The sequence below is a fragment of the Sciurus vulgaris genome (genome assembly GCF_902686455.1).
Source record: "Sciurus vulgaris genome assembly, chromosome: 2".
NCBI lineage: Eukaryota > Metazoa > Chordata > Mammalia > Rodentia > Sciuridae > Sciurus > Sciurus vulgaris.
In genome coordinates this window covers 176,057,625-176,074,299 of record NC_136462.1, presented here as the reverse complement: position 1 = coordinate 176,074,299, position 16,675 = coordinate 176,057,625, and the positions used below count along the sequence as shown (strand labels likewise).

General features: G+C 40.5%; 1 protein-coding gene across 1 annotated transcript in view; it reads left to right on the top strand.

Annotated features, from left to right (window-relative positions):
* TMC2 (transmembrane channel like 2) overlaps window positions 1-16,137 on the top strand; it is a gene marked incomplete at both ends in the record, with an annotated part of 66,182 nt that extends 50,045 nt beyond the window's left edge. The window contains 4 exons of the mRNA XM_079129721.1: window positions 5,632-5,757; window positions 13,342-13,420; window positions 14,304-14,421; window positions 15,920-16,137. Of these exons, the coding sequence (XP_078985847.1) occupies window positions 5,632-5,757; window positions 13,342-13,420; window positions 14,304-14,421; window positions 15,920-16,137 (541 nt within the window). The remainder of the gene's footprint in view (window positions 1-5,631; window positions 5,758-13,341; window positions 13,421-14,303; window positions 14,422-15,919) is intronic.
* Between the last annotated feature and the right edge of the window lie 538 nt (window positions 16,138-16,675).

Here is a 16,675-nt window from a genome sequence, read left to right as displayed (position 1 = left end):
ACTGAATTGGTGCTTTTTCAGTTCCTTTGAAAATATTCTCACCTATTTTGTTCCATACAGAATATTCAGAGGTCCATTTCTCAGTCACTTCAAACTTGACTTTGAATCCTCAAACAACTAACTAAGCAGCATCAGTAACTCATCCAAACTCAAGGGAAACCGCTTGAAATTATTTGCCTCGTTTTTGAATGGGACATTGCTCTCAATGTCCTCAATTCTTCAAGCATGTTGCTCTTACTATAAATTAGAAACATCTTATACAAGTTTATTTTCTCTGGCTACATTTCTTCAGTTCCTGCAATCAAACAAACCACTGTTAAATGAGGAACATGATTTTAGAAACAGCAGGAAGAATGATCCTTGTTATCTAGCAACAGAAAACTCAGCTGAATTGTGTCCTACAGTTGTATGGCAAGCTGAACTGCAGGCAATGAGTTTGAATGTTTAGCTGAGGATACTGAAGGTGCATCATGCTGCATATGGTAAAATATGAAAGGAAAGAGATAAATTGAGGAAAGAACTGAGAAGCAAAAAAGAACCAGGACCTATGATTTTGGAAAGTCTCAGTCTATCCACATTGCAAAAGATGCTTAGATTCACTGTGATGGAAGACTTCTCTAAAAAGAATGCTAAAAGTGAAGCTGGATAACCTTTTGCTAGTGCTTCTATAGTATCAAAATATTGGATATTCATTCACACAAAGGACTCTTTGATGAGAATAAGCATGTGACTCATAGATTCCCTCAATCATCTCAGCAGAAACCTGGAATAGAGATAGAGATAGGATTATCCTGTAAAGACTTTATAGAACCCTCTTGTCTAATAAAGTGAATTCCCATGACATACATGGAAGACGTAAAGGGTTCTGAGAATGTTATATCAGGAGAAATGGGGCCAGCTTGGACCAAAAGGGACAAAATGAAGACAAGGTAGAAGAAAGCTATTGACCTCCCACAATTTATTGGCAGTAAACAGGTAAGAAAAAACTACTCAGCCAGATGCAGATATAATGTAATTCCTATTAAAATTCCAATGATGTACTTCATAGGACTATAAAAAGCAGTCATGAAATTCATTTGGAAAAAATAAAGAGACCCAGAATAGCCAAAGCAATCCTTAGCAAGAAAAGTGAAGCAAGAGGCATCACAATACCAGACCTTAAATTATACTACAAAGCTATAGTAACAAAAAATGGCATGGTATTAGCACCAAAACAGACATGTAGATCAATGGGACAGAATAGAAGACACAGAAACAAACCCACATAAATAAATACAGTTATCTCATAGTAGACAAAGGTGCCATAAACATACATTGGAAAAAAAAGTAGCCTTTTCACCAAATGGTGCTAGGAAAACTGGAAATCAATATGTATAAAAATGAAATTAACATCTATCTCTCACCATGCACAAAACTCAACTCAAAGTGGATCAAGGACCTAGGCATTAGACCAGAGACCCTGCATCTAATAGGAGAAAACATAGGTCCAACTCTCCATCATGTCAGCTTAGGAACCAACTTCCTCAATAAGACTCCTAAAGCACAAGAAGTCAAGTCAAGAATCAATAAATGGATGGTATCAAACTCAAAAGCTTATTTACAGAAAAAAAAAACCCAAAAAACAAACAAACAAAAAAAAACAAATAAAAAATCAAGAACATGAATAGAGACCTACAGAATGGGAGAAAAATTTTGCCACCTGCACCTCAGATAGAGCACTTATCTCCAAGATATACAAAGAACTCGAAACACTTAACACCAAAATAATAATAATAATAGCCCAATCAATAAATGGGCAAAAGAACTGAATAGGCACTTTACAGAAGTAGAAATATAAATGGTCAGTAAATATATGAAAAAATGTTCAACATCTCTAGCAATTACAGAAATGCAAATTAAAACTACACTGAGATTTTATCTCCAGTCAGAATGGCAATTATCAAGAAAACAAGTAACAATAAATGTTGATGAAGAGATGTGGGGGAAAAGGTACACTCATACATTGCTTGTGGGACTGCAAATTGGTACAAACCCTCTGGAAAGCAGTATGGAGATTCCTCAGAAAACCTGGAATGGAACCACCATTTGACCCAGTTATACCACTCCTTGGTATATACCCAAAGGACTTAAAATCAGCATATTATAGTCACGTGGGCACATCTATGTTTATAGCAGCTCAATTCACTATAGCTAAACTATGGAACCAACCTACATGCCCTTCAATAAATGAACGGATAAAGAAAATGTGGTACATATACACAATGGAATATTACTCAGCCATACAGAAGAATGAAATTATGGCATTTGCTGATAAATGGATAGAACTGGAGATTATCATGCTAAGTGAAGTAAACCAATCCCCAAAAACTAAATGCTGACTGTTCTCTCTGATATGTGAATGCTTATACACAATAAGGGGTGGGGGATGGAAGAATAGAAGTTCATTGAATTAGACAAAAGGGAATGAAGAGAAGGGAAGGGGGATGGGAATAGGAAAGACAGTAGAATGAATCAGACATAACTTTCCTATGTTCATACATGAATACACAACAAGTGTAACTCCACATCATGTACAACCTCAAGAATGGGAAGTTATATTCCATGTATGTATAATATGTCAAAATACACTCTACTGTCATGTATATCTAAAATTAAAAAATAAAAAATCTACTCAGCTGGAACATGTGCTACCCTTCCAGGAAGAGAAGGGATAATCCGAAAGTCAGGACTGCAGTCCTGCAGAGTGATCTGCAGGCAAAGAGGGTGGAGCCAAGGGCCCAAAGGACTATTCTCAGGCCTTAGCAACCTAATGGATCTGTCTGGTTGGATTTCAAAATAGCTCAGGATGGTGATCCCTTCCATCTTCCATCTGTTCCCATTCAGAATTGAAGAGAGAAGGTGAATATATTTTGCAAATAGGATGAATATGAATTTGGCAGGGGTGGGGAGAAAAAAGTGGAGTTGGGTAAAATCAATATTGGTTCCCAAAGAAATCCAGGTCCTCATCCCTGGAAATTATGAATCTTACCTTATATAACAAAAGAGTCTTGGCCAATGTATTGAATTAAGTATCTTCAGATGGAGAGATTGCTGTGGATTATCCAGGTGAAACTTAAATAACAAGTGTCCTTATGAAAAGAAAGCAGAAAGAAATTTGATTATGTAAGAGTAGAAGGTGACCGGACTCAGAAATGCAGAGATATTTGAAGATTCTGTGTGGCTGGTTTTGAAGATGGAAGAAGGAGACGTAAGCCAAGGAATACACAGAATGTAGCTCCAGAAGCTGGGTAAAGCAAGGAAACAGATACTCCCCTATAACCTCCCTGGGGAGGGGGCACAAACCTGCCCTGGTTTTAGCCTTGTGAAACCATTTCAGACTTCCGGTTTATCATTTTAAGCTACCGATATCGTAACCCATTATAGGAGCTATTGGAAACTTAAATAATATCTATTTCAATGACAAAGTAATTCACTCAACTTTGACTTACAGCATAGTATCTGAAGTTCACATTTCTCGTTCTTATGTAATGGAGATGCCTTAGTAGTGAAAAATAAATTGAATGTCATGATATGGGAAATGTGGAATGGAATAATGCTCACTAGAGTTGGGAAAAGGGAAAGGAAGGACAGAAAGAAATTAAAAGGGATTTTTAGGGTTTGAGAATGGTGCTGAGGGGAGGGTGAGAGAGGAAGGGTCATGATAGAAGGGTGGATAGTTATGATCAATGCACTCTGTATGCTTATAGGGAAAATCACAGAGAATCCCATTAATTTGTACACTTACTATGGTACTAAGGTTAATAATTACAATAATGATGAAAACACATAATAAAAATATAAACATTATGACATGGTGACAGGCATGGCACTTCAAATGCTGTCAGATTATAATAGCACCACTGTGATTTATAGTGTGCTGCACGACAGTGCTCAGCAATGAGATGGCCACTAACAGTCTCTGGTGCATCTGCTCATCTCCACCATGACAGCACAAAATCAGCCATTGACAGTATATGAGTGAATGAGCAGGGCTGTGTTCCAATAAAACTTTATTTATGGAAAAGGAAATTTGAACTTCATATTTCAGTTTTCATGTGTGACAAAATATCATGGTTCTTTGATTTTTTTTCCCTAACCACTTGGAAGTGTAAAAACCTTTCTTAGATTATAAGCCATATAAAAAGAGGAGACATGCTGAATTTGTCCATGGGCCATTGTCTGTCAATGCTGATCTATAATTTGCACAAGAAAAAAAAAAATAAGGCTGCTAGCTGCAACATTTTGGAGGGCACTTGTAACTTAACAGCAACATATTCAGTATTTTATATGAATTCATGTCTATATCCTCAAATAGTCTTCTGAGCCAAATACTGTTATTATCCTTATAATACCATATTACACTATATTAGTATTATACTATATTTAATATGTATGTATAAATACATATACATACACACATATATGTACTTTTATGTGTTGTGGATAGATAGACTGACTAGGGCAGAGAAGTTTTCAGTAACTTGCCCAAGATATCAAACTTCAGCACCATCAAGTTTCCATCACCTCATTCCTATAATGATGAAAACATTCCACATTTGCTCTTCTAATATAATTTAGTCACAAAACTATTGGGTTCTTGAATTAAAAACCAGAATTTTAAATGTTAGTTCATTCTAACTTTTTATATTATTTTTCTTAGCCACATTTGACTGTATAGCTCTAGAAGGGAGAGCAAGGGTATAAATACAGGTATTTTTTAAAAGAAGAAAGAAAGAAATTAGTCCCATAGCTAATAAAGAGAAAAGCAAGGACTTAAAGCAGGAACTCAAAACCCTTAAATCCACTTCTTGGCACTGAAATTGCCAGTCAAGAACCATTGGCACCCAGGAGTCTCTGGCAGGCATTTGAGGAGTCAATCTGAATAATGATTCTGAGGAATTTGACAAAAATCGAAATTAAGTTGTGAATAGTGCAGAAGTCTATCTTGGGCAATCCAACTTCCTGAAATTGTGGGTATGTTTGAGAGGTACCATGAAGTTTCCATCAAGTCAGCCTCTGGAGAATATTTCCTATGCCAGGGAACCCAGAGGAAACGCCATGTTGGTCTTGTAGCAATATCATATACAATTTTCTCAGATTAGATACTTGGATTTTTTAAAATGACTTTTTAGCGCTTTTTGGTGTCAGAGCAAACACAACAACTTTCTAAAGAATATTTTGCCTTTTTTTTTTTTTTTTTTTTTTTTTTTTGTGGTGCTGGGGATTGAACCCAGGGCTTTGTGCATGTGAGGCAAGCACTCTACCAACTGAGCTATATCCCCAGCCCTCAGCTTAGAATATTTGAGACAACTTTTCTTTCTGAGAACGATGTAAAACTCAGAAGACCAATATCGATTGAGAGGTTGTAAGGTACCAAGGGCAAGAAGCTTGTGAGCCAGTGCAGACCAGCCATACACTCTAGCCCAAGTGGCAGCCCCTGGATGAGGACATTTTTTACTTGCAGTCCATTTGGAGCAGAGGTCTGGTTCTTCCAGAAAAGCAGTGGCAAGCAGCAGCTTTGGGGGCATGGACCCAGCTGTATGTGCCATGTGAGCTTTGCAGCAGCTGTAATGTGTCCTCTCCTTTTTTCAGCGGGAAAAACAGAATGTATGACGTCCTCCAAGAAACCATTGAAAATGATTTCCCGACCTTCCTGGGCAAGATCTTTGCTTTCCTCGCCAATCCAGGACTGATCATTCCAGCCATCTTGCTGATGTTGTAAGTTAGCCAGAGCCTGTGGATCCACCTGTGGGAACCTCCCCTGTAGTTGAAACTTCCCCAGTGCCTTCCTTGTCACCCTTTCAGTCTGGATTCCCCAGAAGCAGACCCTGAAATGGATTCAAATGCAAGTAGTTGAGTAGCAGTTGAGACTGGGAAGGGCATGACTACCTCTGGGGATGAAGGGCTTTAATCCTGCTGGGGAACTCAGGGAGACAATGTGCCTGAGTTGCCCCTCCCTGAGGGTCAGAGATCCGTTCCCATCAATCACTAATGGGGGATCACTGGAGTTGGTTAATTCCCTGGAAATTTGGGGTAGAATGACTTCAGCAGTGGGAGTGGCAGTGGGAGATGAAGGAGAAGCGTCTGTCACAGAGCTGGCAGTTGCAGATCTTTTAGGGAACACACTAAAAAATAGAATCCAAGGGATATGGTGAAACCTGAGCATATTCTCAATAACTTCCACAACATTCACTGGAAATATCAAAGAACTCCAAGTGCTGAATGTCTCTGAAAGCTGAGGAGGTAGTTGGGCATGATGGTACATGGTTCACAGCCCTGTTCCACTCAGCTCCTTGTGCACCAAAACAGCTGGCCATTCGTCACTGCCCGCCTCAAACACTGCTAAAGCCCTGAGAATAGTGGTGGGTTAATGGTCTTGGTATTCTCTACAGTGAGGAATGCCTAGTGTGTGGTGCTGAAGGAAGAAACTAGGGAAGGAAGAAATGAAGACAGGAAGGAAATAAGATGCTTAAATTTGAATCATTGTCATTAAAAAAAAATGAACTAGGCCTGGGGCTGTGCTCAGTGGTAGAGCATGTGAGGCACTGGGTTCGATCCTCAGCACCACATAAAAATAAACAAATCAATAAAGATATTGTATCCATCTACAACTAAAAAATATTTTTTTTAAATGAGCTGATGAAAACATAGGTACCTTCACCTTATAAAAACCTATTTGACAGCTGAGGCCATAGCTCAGGAGTAGAGCTATGTGCCTAGCATGCTTAAGGCCCTGGTCAACCCCCAATGCCAAAGGAAAAAGAAGACATTTTTGGCATGCTTTTTAAAAATTATGATATATCCTCAGCCAGATGCAGTGGTACACACCTGTTATTCCAGCAGCTGGGGAGGCTGGGGCAGGGGGATCACAACTTTGAGGCCAGTCTCAGCAATTTAGCAAGACCCTGTCTCAAAATAAAAAGGGCTAGAAATGTACCTCAGTGGTAGAGAACTCCTAGTTTCAATCCCCAGTACCAAAAATAAAAATGTATACGCAAATATATATAATACACACACACACACACACACACACATATATGATATAGCCTCAACATAAATAATATAGACAACCAGAAAAACTGGCACAAAACTAAACAGAAGTTAACATTTTTCAATTTTTGCTTCAAGTTTTCCTTTTTAAAAGTAAAAAATTTTATATTTGAAGTCCTACACGATTCTTCTTTCTTCCTTTCTCTAAAAGTAACCACTATTTGAATTAGTTTTAATTATTTTCAAGCACGTTTTTGTGCCTTCATCATGGGTGCACATATTATATTTGCTGAGTTGTTGTTTTGCTATTGTTGTTTGTTTGGGTACTGGAGATGTAAGCAAGAGGTGTTTAACAACCAAGCTATATCCCCAACCTTTTCTAGTTCTTATTTTGAGACGGGCTCACTAAGTTGCTCAGGCTGGCTTTGAACTTGTGATCCTCCTGCCTCAGCCTCCTGAGTTGCTGGGATTACAGAAGGGCACCACCACACACAACTCATTTACTGAGTTTTAAAACTTCCCATGAATGACTCACGTTATATATACCTTTCTGTACACAACATCATATTTGGGGGAATTTATCCACATGGATACTTTAGTGCACACATCAGTGGCTCTGCTGTGTTTTCCACACTATGAATAAACCACAGTTTATCTACTGCTCTTCATAAGGATAGTTGGGTTGTTTCCACTTTTGCTATAGCAAACTGCTCCAACTTGCATTTATCTCCTTGTGCAACTGTGAGAGTTTTGTCAAGATATTCAAAAGTGGAATCACTGAATAGTATGTGCTTCTTCAATCCTTTATGGATTGCAGAATTGCGTTCCAAAATGGTCATTTTCCTTTGGCTCCTTTAAAAAAAAATAAATTCCAACTCTCTGGTGAAATTTTCCATCTCTATCTCTATTTTCTTGAATCATAGTTTTTTTTTTTCAATTTTTATCTGATGTTCTAAGATCTGGTTCACCTGAGGGTATATTTTTATGGTCATTTCTTTCCTCTTCTTTATCAATCATTTGACACTATATTAAGCATGGAATATAATTATGCCTGGGTTCCAAACATATGGATTAAAAAACTGTAAAGATTGTGAGTAATGTTATCTTTCTTCAGAAAGGATAGATTTTTCTTCTAAAAGGCAGATGGAGTACTAGATCACTTAATTCTGTCAAGAGTTGGTGTTTCTGCTAGCTATTATCTCATGTTAAAAAAAAAAAAAACCAAAACTGGGGGGGAAAAAAAATCACACAAAAATTTGTTACTAATTTGGTGGGACTCAGCAGGGATGGTTCTTTCCTTCTCTGATCAAGTTCTACTGGGTCAGCTCAAGTGGGGCTGGAGGATCCACTTTCAAGGTGGTCCCTCATATTTGGGCCAAATGGTGCTGACTTCAGCTGGGAACTCAGCAGGGCTGTGGACCAGTGGCTTCAGTTTGCTTCTGGGACTTTCACACAGCATTGTGACTGGGTTCCAAGAGCAAGTATTCCAAGAGAACATGGTGATATTTGTGGCATTTTTATAACCTAATCTCAGAAGTCACATACCATTGCTTCTGCCGTACTCTATGAAGGCAGTCATGAAGGCCCATATAAGTTCAAGAGAGAGGAATATAGACTCCATCACTTGCTGAGGGAATGGAAGATTCTAGACACATTTAAGGTGGGAGATATAATGGCCATGTTTGGAAAATACAAACTGCCATTGTTGGTGCTGGGCCTTTGCAGGCTAGTTTATTTCAGTTTTGCCCTATTCCCAAGGCACTGAACTTTACTTCTACAATGTGAACTCTCTGCCCAGTTCTCTAGTTTTACTGGTGCCACTTTCTTTTGGGCTTTGTGGAATACTTGAAGATTGAGCCAATGGTTTGTGGAAAATTTGTATGCAGATATATATATACACATATATATATATATATATATATATATACACACACACACATACATACATATATATATTTATTTTTTGCTTATTCAATGTCTTATAGAAGTACTAAAAATAAATGTGACCTCAAAAGGTGATGGTGGATTTAGATTCACCACTAGCCCACATAATGATTTATGCAAATTAGATTTAATAAGGTACCCCTTCCTTCAGGCAGAGGTAGGCCACGCCAGGGGTTTCATTTGACAAACAGAACACCGGTGGATTTCAGCCCCAAATCAGCCCCTGAGCCAGGTGTCTTTGTGCAGAAAACAGTCTCCACAATGATCTATTCCAAAATCTTTTGGTGTAGATTAGAGGGTCAGAAAATTATAGTCCACGAACTCAATTCACATTTGTTTTTGTAGTTTTACTGGACCATATCCATGCTTATTCTGTCTATGACTGTTCTGCTCTACAAAGGCAGAGTCAAATAGCTGTGAGAAGGACCATGTCGTCTGCAACATCTAAAATATTCACTGCTTGGCCCTCTTCAGGAAGAAATTTCTTGACCTCTGAGGTAAATAATAAGGTGCTACTTCCAAAAATGATTTGAGATTTTTACTTGAAACATATAGTCACCAAGACTCTCAAATAATGACAAATAATAAGCCATTTAGAAAAAAGGAGGTCCAGATTCTGGAAGACAATAAATATTGCAATTTGAGCCTTTAGTTTATTTTGGCGCTTCCAGGAAAGTGAGCACTGGGAAAAGGAGTCGATTGCATTGGGTGAAACTTTTAATGTTGTTCAAGACTTCTATTTCCTTGTTGACCTTCTGTCTAGTCTTATCATTGCTGAAAGTGGAGTGTTGATTCTCCATCTATTTTTGCTAAATTGTCACCCTCCTAAATTCTATTTTGCTTCGTATATTTTTAGGCTGTGTTGTTAGGTAGACATATGTTTATACTTGTTATATTTTCTTGTTGAAGAAACCCTTTATCATTATAAAATGTCCTTATTAGTCTCCAATAATAATATTTTTTCCTGATGTTAGTATAGCCATTCTAGTTTTGTTTTTGTTTTTGTATTGGGGGTTGAACTTAGGGGCTCATGCATGCTAGGCAAATGCTCTAACACTGATCCAAACTACAGCCCCAGATCCCTCTTTTCATTTCTTTTATTATGCTTCGTTTTATTTTCTCAGTGAGTACCCTGGGGATTACATTTAACATCTTATAGCAAACTACTTCAAACTAATACCAAGTTAGTTCTAATAGTATATAAAAACTTGGTTCCTATACGATTCCTTTCTCTACACTCCCCCACTTTGTGCAGTTATTGCCATCAAATTCCATCTTTAACTAACTGTTAGCTCAAATGAAGAGCACAGGTAAAGGTAACTACAGAGGCAAATACAAAAGACTTCAGTGCTTGTTTGTATCTCTTCTTCCCCTAGCTGATTTAGTTAACATTTAGTTAGCTAAAGGTGGAATTTGATGGCAGTAACTGCACAAAGCGGGGGAGGGTGGAAAAAGGAGTCGTACAGGAACCAGGTAACTCTGGAAATTAGTTTCTACTCCCCTCTCAGGGTTTGTAGTTGTTGCTATTTTTTGTTATTGTGTGGTTGGTGACTTTCCTGAAATAATTCTATACTCTGTATTCTTTGTTATGCATAGCACTGAAGTCTGTGCTTAGTTAACTTAGTCAGGTAATGGCCGGACAGAGATTTTCTTCTCTATCTGGAGCCAACAAGTCTCCCAGTATTTGCCACGTTGCTCTGTGTGTGTATTGGAGTGTGCCTTCAACACTCAATCAAGCATTTTATAACTCTACTTCGGTCTTCACTTTCTTTTTGTCCTGTGCCTCAAGGTTAGCCAGAGTTGAGGCCCTGAGGCTTTTCAAGTATTTCTTGGACATGTTCAAAACCCTGGACATGCACACGGCTTTAAACATGCACAGGGCCCTCTAGATTCCCAGGGATATTTCAAAGGTTTGTAAAGTCCCCATTGGGCATCACATTTCCCAATTTATCCTTTTAAGCTTCTCGTTTAGCCCATTGTTTGCCCCACATGTTATCTCACACCTCACAGAGGCATAGTGTTCAACCGTTGCCTCCTATTTTTTGACAAACACTCTCAGAGAAGAGGTTATTCACATCGGTCAATCCCTGAGTCAGGTAAGACAGCTTTGTGAGTGTCATCTTCCAGGGAACCACTAGGGAAATAGAATAGTGACAATTCTCTGATAATGAGGATTTGAAGGAGCTCCAACCCCACTTCAGCAACTGCCAGGTTATTGGTTTGCACCATGATTTTGAGCTGTTGGTTTTCAAGCCTATAGAAGAACTGGGTGGAGGAGGGAGAGATACGGCAACTTAAATCTTACAAAGTTCACTGGTCTCACTGAAATTCAGCTGTTTTTTCTTTAAAAGACGCTGGAAACCTTCAGAATTTTCAGAATTCTGAAAAAGTTGATTCTGACAATTTTTGCCATCGTTCTCATTGCTTTGATGGAGGAGAAAATTTTCAGAGGTATTCACTATGGCATGTTTACTGACAGCTGGACTGAACTTTAGCCGTGGAGGATCTGGAAAGATATTGTTAAAATCCTCCCTTTCTGAGAATCATCCTTGTTGTTGCTTCATGCCTATATATGATTTCCCAAAGAGTATTGCAAGAAGTGACCACTGCAGCTCCTCATCATAGCTCCTTGAACTCCAGGATGGTCTGATGGAGCCAGCCTTCCCTGAGCCTGTGGCCAGTTTCCCAGCTACTCCTGCAAGGCTGTCAGCCTGTGGGGAAGCTGGAGCTCCACACTCCGAGGAGGCACCTTTCCTTCGGCACTCCCTCAGGAACTTTCTGGAAGAGGATACAGACTCACAGTGATTGTAGCATTCTATATGGGGCCAGCAGAGGTACAGAATCCTTTCATTTGTTTATCCATTCATGTACTACCCATTTTTGAAGGTCTGCCCTGTGCCCTGAACACTGTCACTGCCAGCAGCAAACACTTGCATGTCACTTTACATTCTTCATTTCAAATACCCTGAGGATAATGACATGGCAGTGACAATCTGGGCTTCTCTGTGGCCTCCTAAGGAAATTGTGGAATCCAAACATCAAACCTGACCCTTTCAGGCAGCAAGAAGAAATGCTAAATCTGGAAACAACCTCAGAAGGAACGCAGCCACCCTTGAGCATTTTATTCATTATTTGCTAGGTGTGTAATCTTCAGCAAGACAAGTTGCCTCTCTGGCCTCTGGTTCCTAATAGCTTAGTTAATTAGAAGAGCTGGAGAAGACCAGCACAGAGTAGATGCCTTACAAAACAAATATCAATCCCTTCATCTATCCTTCCTTCTGTCCCCACTTCCCCACAGACTTCTGAGTTCTTGTTTCAAGGGACTCATATTACATTCACAGACACACACTTGGCCCCAGGGACAATGTGGTTTCTCTTCTCTGGCTGGAGATAACTCTATTAAGGCAGCTGTGGCTGATCTAACCCTGAGGGGAAGACTCAGAAGACCCATGGGAGCAGCTGAGACTTGAAATTCATGGAGGATGATGACTAATAGGGATGGACTCCAAACCCACAGTCAACAGGTAGCAAAGCCTCCAACCCAGGTAGTACTCTAGCTTTTGCATCCCCTTTCTTTCCAGGGTGTAGCCCCAGATCATAGGCTCTACAGAAAGGACACCCCAGGCTGCAGCTTCAAATAACACTAGTAACCCAGTCAATAATTGGAGGCTAGACTCAAAAAAACACAAAGTTAGGGCCAGACATGCCAGTGCACACTGAGTGGGACCTTCAGGACATCTGCAGTTGTGTTTCTAGGCAAATGGAACAAGTTCCTTAGCACCTCTATCTCTCTTCTCTCAGGACTTGAAGATTGTGGAGAGAGTTTTGGCTTCAAACGTGGGCTCCAAGGAGTACTAAAGGGTGGGGTGACATTGAGAAAATCATTTAATCGCTCATAATCCCAGGGCATTGGTCCATAAACACAGGAGTCATCCTTTCTACTTATAGAATTTTCATCAAAACCAATGAGATGGGGTGGGGGGAGACATGGCATCAAACCTGGCACAGGGTAGGTATCCAGGAAACATGACCAGTTTCTTCTGCAAACAAGAAATCCTGCCATTCCCCTGCCTCTTCAGATTTCCCTGGACAGGGGGTAATTCCTTTGCCAAACTTTATTGAGCACTCTGAGAACAAGAGATGTGTAGGTCATGCCCATTCAATAGCATGGAGAAGCAGTAGGCATGTCCAGGACCTTCTCCGTGTTGAGAAGAGAATTTAGCACGGTAGGACCTCCCCCTACCCTGCTCACAGGCATGCATCGGCACTTGTCCTAGGAACCCTACCTTGATTTCCTAAGAAAGGCACCCACCTCTTGTCACTTTTCAAGATTCCCAAACCCACAGGAGGCCTGCTTTTCTCTTGCAGCCTGGCTATCTACTACCTAAACTCGGTTTCCAAAAGCCTTTCCCGAGCTAATGCCCAGCTGAGGAAGAAAATTCAAGCGGTGAGTCTGAGGAATTTCATCCTAGAGGGTAAAAAGATGTCATGATTTTGTTTTTTGTTAATTTGCTCTGTGATCCCAGTTGTTTATCTCAATCACTTTCTTCTAAGCTAAATCCAAAAATATCTGGATTATAGGAAGTAGCCTTGTGAGATTCAACAACATGTATTTATATTATCAGGGATTTAGAGTTATGTAACAATAATGGCAATTTTTGAGACGTTGTTAAAGATCAAGAGAAAGTGGGTTCAACCAATGCTCATGCATGCCACAGAAATTCCTACAGGTTAAAACTAAAGGGCTGAGGGTATAGCTCAGAGATAGAGCACTGCTTAGCATTCACAAGGCCCTGGACTCAATCTCCAGCACAAGTAAACAAAAACAAAAACTAAAATAGTACAAATACTAACAAAAATATTATCAGAACAACATATTGTGGTGCCCCTTAGTCTAAGAGGTCTTCTGAGTCCCCTTCACACACAGGTAGCCTCTCTCAACATCCCAGCTGACAATGACAGAAGCAACTGCTCTCTCACACACTAAAGGTCAGACCCCAATCATCTCTAAGCCCTGTCCTTGCTTCCTCTGTCCCTCTTCTGGAACTAATTCTATCTACCTCACTTCTGCTTTCCCACCTATGCTTCTGTTAATCTCCGGGGGCTCCTGCCCAGATACGGAAAACCATTGAAACAGAGGAGTGAGAGCATTAGGTGTTCCCCTGAACACTGCAAATCCGAGTCCCAGGCCGTTCTCTCCGGTTGTGAGGACCAATAACAGGCAGTTGAAGGTAGTCCGCAAGAACTGAAAACACTCCTACTCTCACCATCCGGGCTCTGAGCCTTATCCACCATGTCTCCACTACCAACTACTCTTTTTTCTCCTGTAGCTCCGTGAAGTTGAGAAGAGCCACAAATCAGTCAAAGGCAAAGCCACAGCCAGAGATTCAGAGGACGCACCTAAAAGCAACTCCAAGAATGCCACCCAGCTGCAGCTCACCAAGGAAGGTAAATTCTTTTCCATGATGATGACTTTTCATAAGGCCACATAGATAAGTGTGAAGAGTATACGATGTGAAGTGTCAGACTGATCTGGAACTGAAATCAGAATGCTGACAATGATTAGTTAAATAAAGTTGGGCAAATCAGTATAGGAATTTTAGCACCTACCTCCTGGGGTGGTGAAGATGAAAGGGGGCCATGCACGTACAGTGCTTAACAGAATTCCTGGCACAGAGAACAGATCCATGCATACTAGTTGGTAGTAGTAGTTTGTATTCTCCAAAAAAAGAAGCACTGGAATATCTAGAATAAAAGGATGAGGAAAGGTTACACAAGAGGTTCTCCCAAAAATGTGTCAAGGCTTTGAAAGGGAGTGATCATAGACCAGCTCCAGCTTCAGAAAAAGGAAAGGTCATGTTGAACAAGACCATCTCTGAGGTGATTCCATTTTCCAAGGATTGTCTCTATTTTAAAATTGAACATTGTCAGTATGCAGATGGCTTTGAATTTAAGAACTGAATGAGAAGCACAAGATATAGCTGATAGTTTAGGAGTTAGAATTTCTTTTACAAGTATTTCAATGTCTTAGCAATTGCATTGTTATTTATTCCTTATTATTGTTTTTAAGAATTAGCTAGAATGAGGGGCTGGGGTTGTAGCTCAGTGGTAGAGTGCTTGCCTTGCACGTGTGAGGCACTGGGTTCGATCCTAGCACCACATAAAAATAAATAAAGGCATTGCATCTATATACAACTAAAAAAATATTTTTAAACAGTATTAGCTAGAATAATACTAGCTGCTATAAAAAATAGGCCCCAAATTGCTAATGGAGCAAACACAATAAAAGTTCATATCCTACTCAACACAAAGTCCAAATTAGATGTTTCCACTTGATGGCCACAAGCGAAAATGGGGGAACCCTGACTCCTTCCATCCAGGTTCTCTGCCTGCATCAAGTTAGTGCAAGGGGACAACCTAGAGGACACTGGTGGAAGTGACATACACCAAAGCTTATGACTCTGGCACAGGCACACCCATCTGCAAGAAGAGGAACGGGGTATGGCTAAGAGCAGGCTCCCTATCTTAAAGTTAGAGGAGGGGGGAAGACAAGTAAGTGAAAGAACTGGAAATTGGATCTGATTCCAAATAGTTTGCACAGTCCCTTCCCTTCCATCATCATATTAGACCTGGACAGTCACACTGGGAGGCTGCTGTTACTATTGTTAACAATTTAATACTCTAGAATTTAATACTCTAGAAAACCCAGGATAAGAGAGTCTAACCTAAGGTCAGACTTCAATATCTAGTTCCTTACCCAATAAATCATACTCCTTTGATGGGGCCATTTATGCAAACACCAAGTCAAGGTGGTCCCAGATCCCTCAAGGGAGTCCGACAAATCACCAAATGGGACTAAAATCTACATGGCTACGTGGTGGCTCCAGAGTTCCCATTCAGACTGTACATGACCTCACATATCCTCATTCATGTCTTCATTTTCCAGAGACCACTCCTCACTCTGCCAGCCAAAGCCAGACTCTGGACAAGAAGGCGCAGGGCCCCGTGACCTCCAGTTCTTCCAGCAGTACCCTGCTGCCTGCCCCCCGGCACCTCCCTGGATCTCGGTCCCCAGGAAGCAGACCAGACTCTGGTCAACCCCAGTCTCAGACTCATCCCTGGAGGTCAGCCTCTGGAAAAAGTGCTCAGAGACCTTCCCACTGACAGCTGGGACTCATGGGAGCCTGCTTCTGGGACTGATTCTTGGGTCCCCCGCTTCACACATACCAAAGCTAGTGTTCTCTCTTTGGCTCTCCTCTTACAAACATGCATTTCCTCACCTCTCTTTTAACATGGGAACTTTAATTATTTAGTCTCAAACCCTTGTGGGCTACCAAAAACGAAGGACGATGACTTCCTCTGCATTTAGGGGAGCGGGAGCCTTCTCTACACTGACTTCCCTTTCCAATAGCTTGGTTAGGGCAGCCTTCGTCTCATGCTCCAGCAATATCCCTTGGCTCCAGGCTTAGGGACAAGGGAGCGAGGTGGCAGCCTCCCTCGTACACTTCTGCAAATGTTGGGACCTAGGTCTCTTCAACTCCACTAAAGGGAAGGAGGATGCAAAGGGGCTACATTTCTGATCATCACCTCTCTCTGAAGGATTAAGAAGCAAATGAAAATAAAGGTAAATGAGCCAAAGTCTAATCATGGTGAGCAGGGAGACTGGTGACACCCCAGCACCTAGCCTGGGAAAGCCGATGGC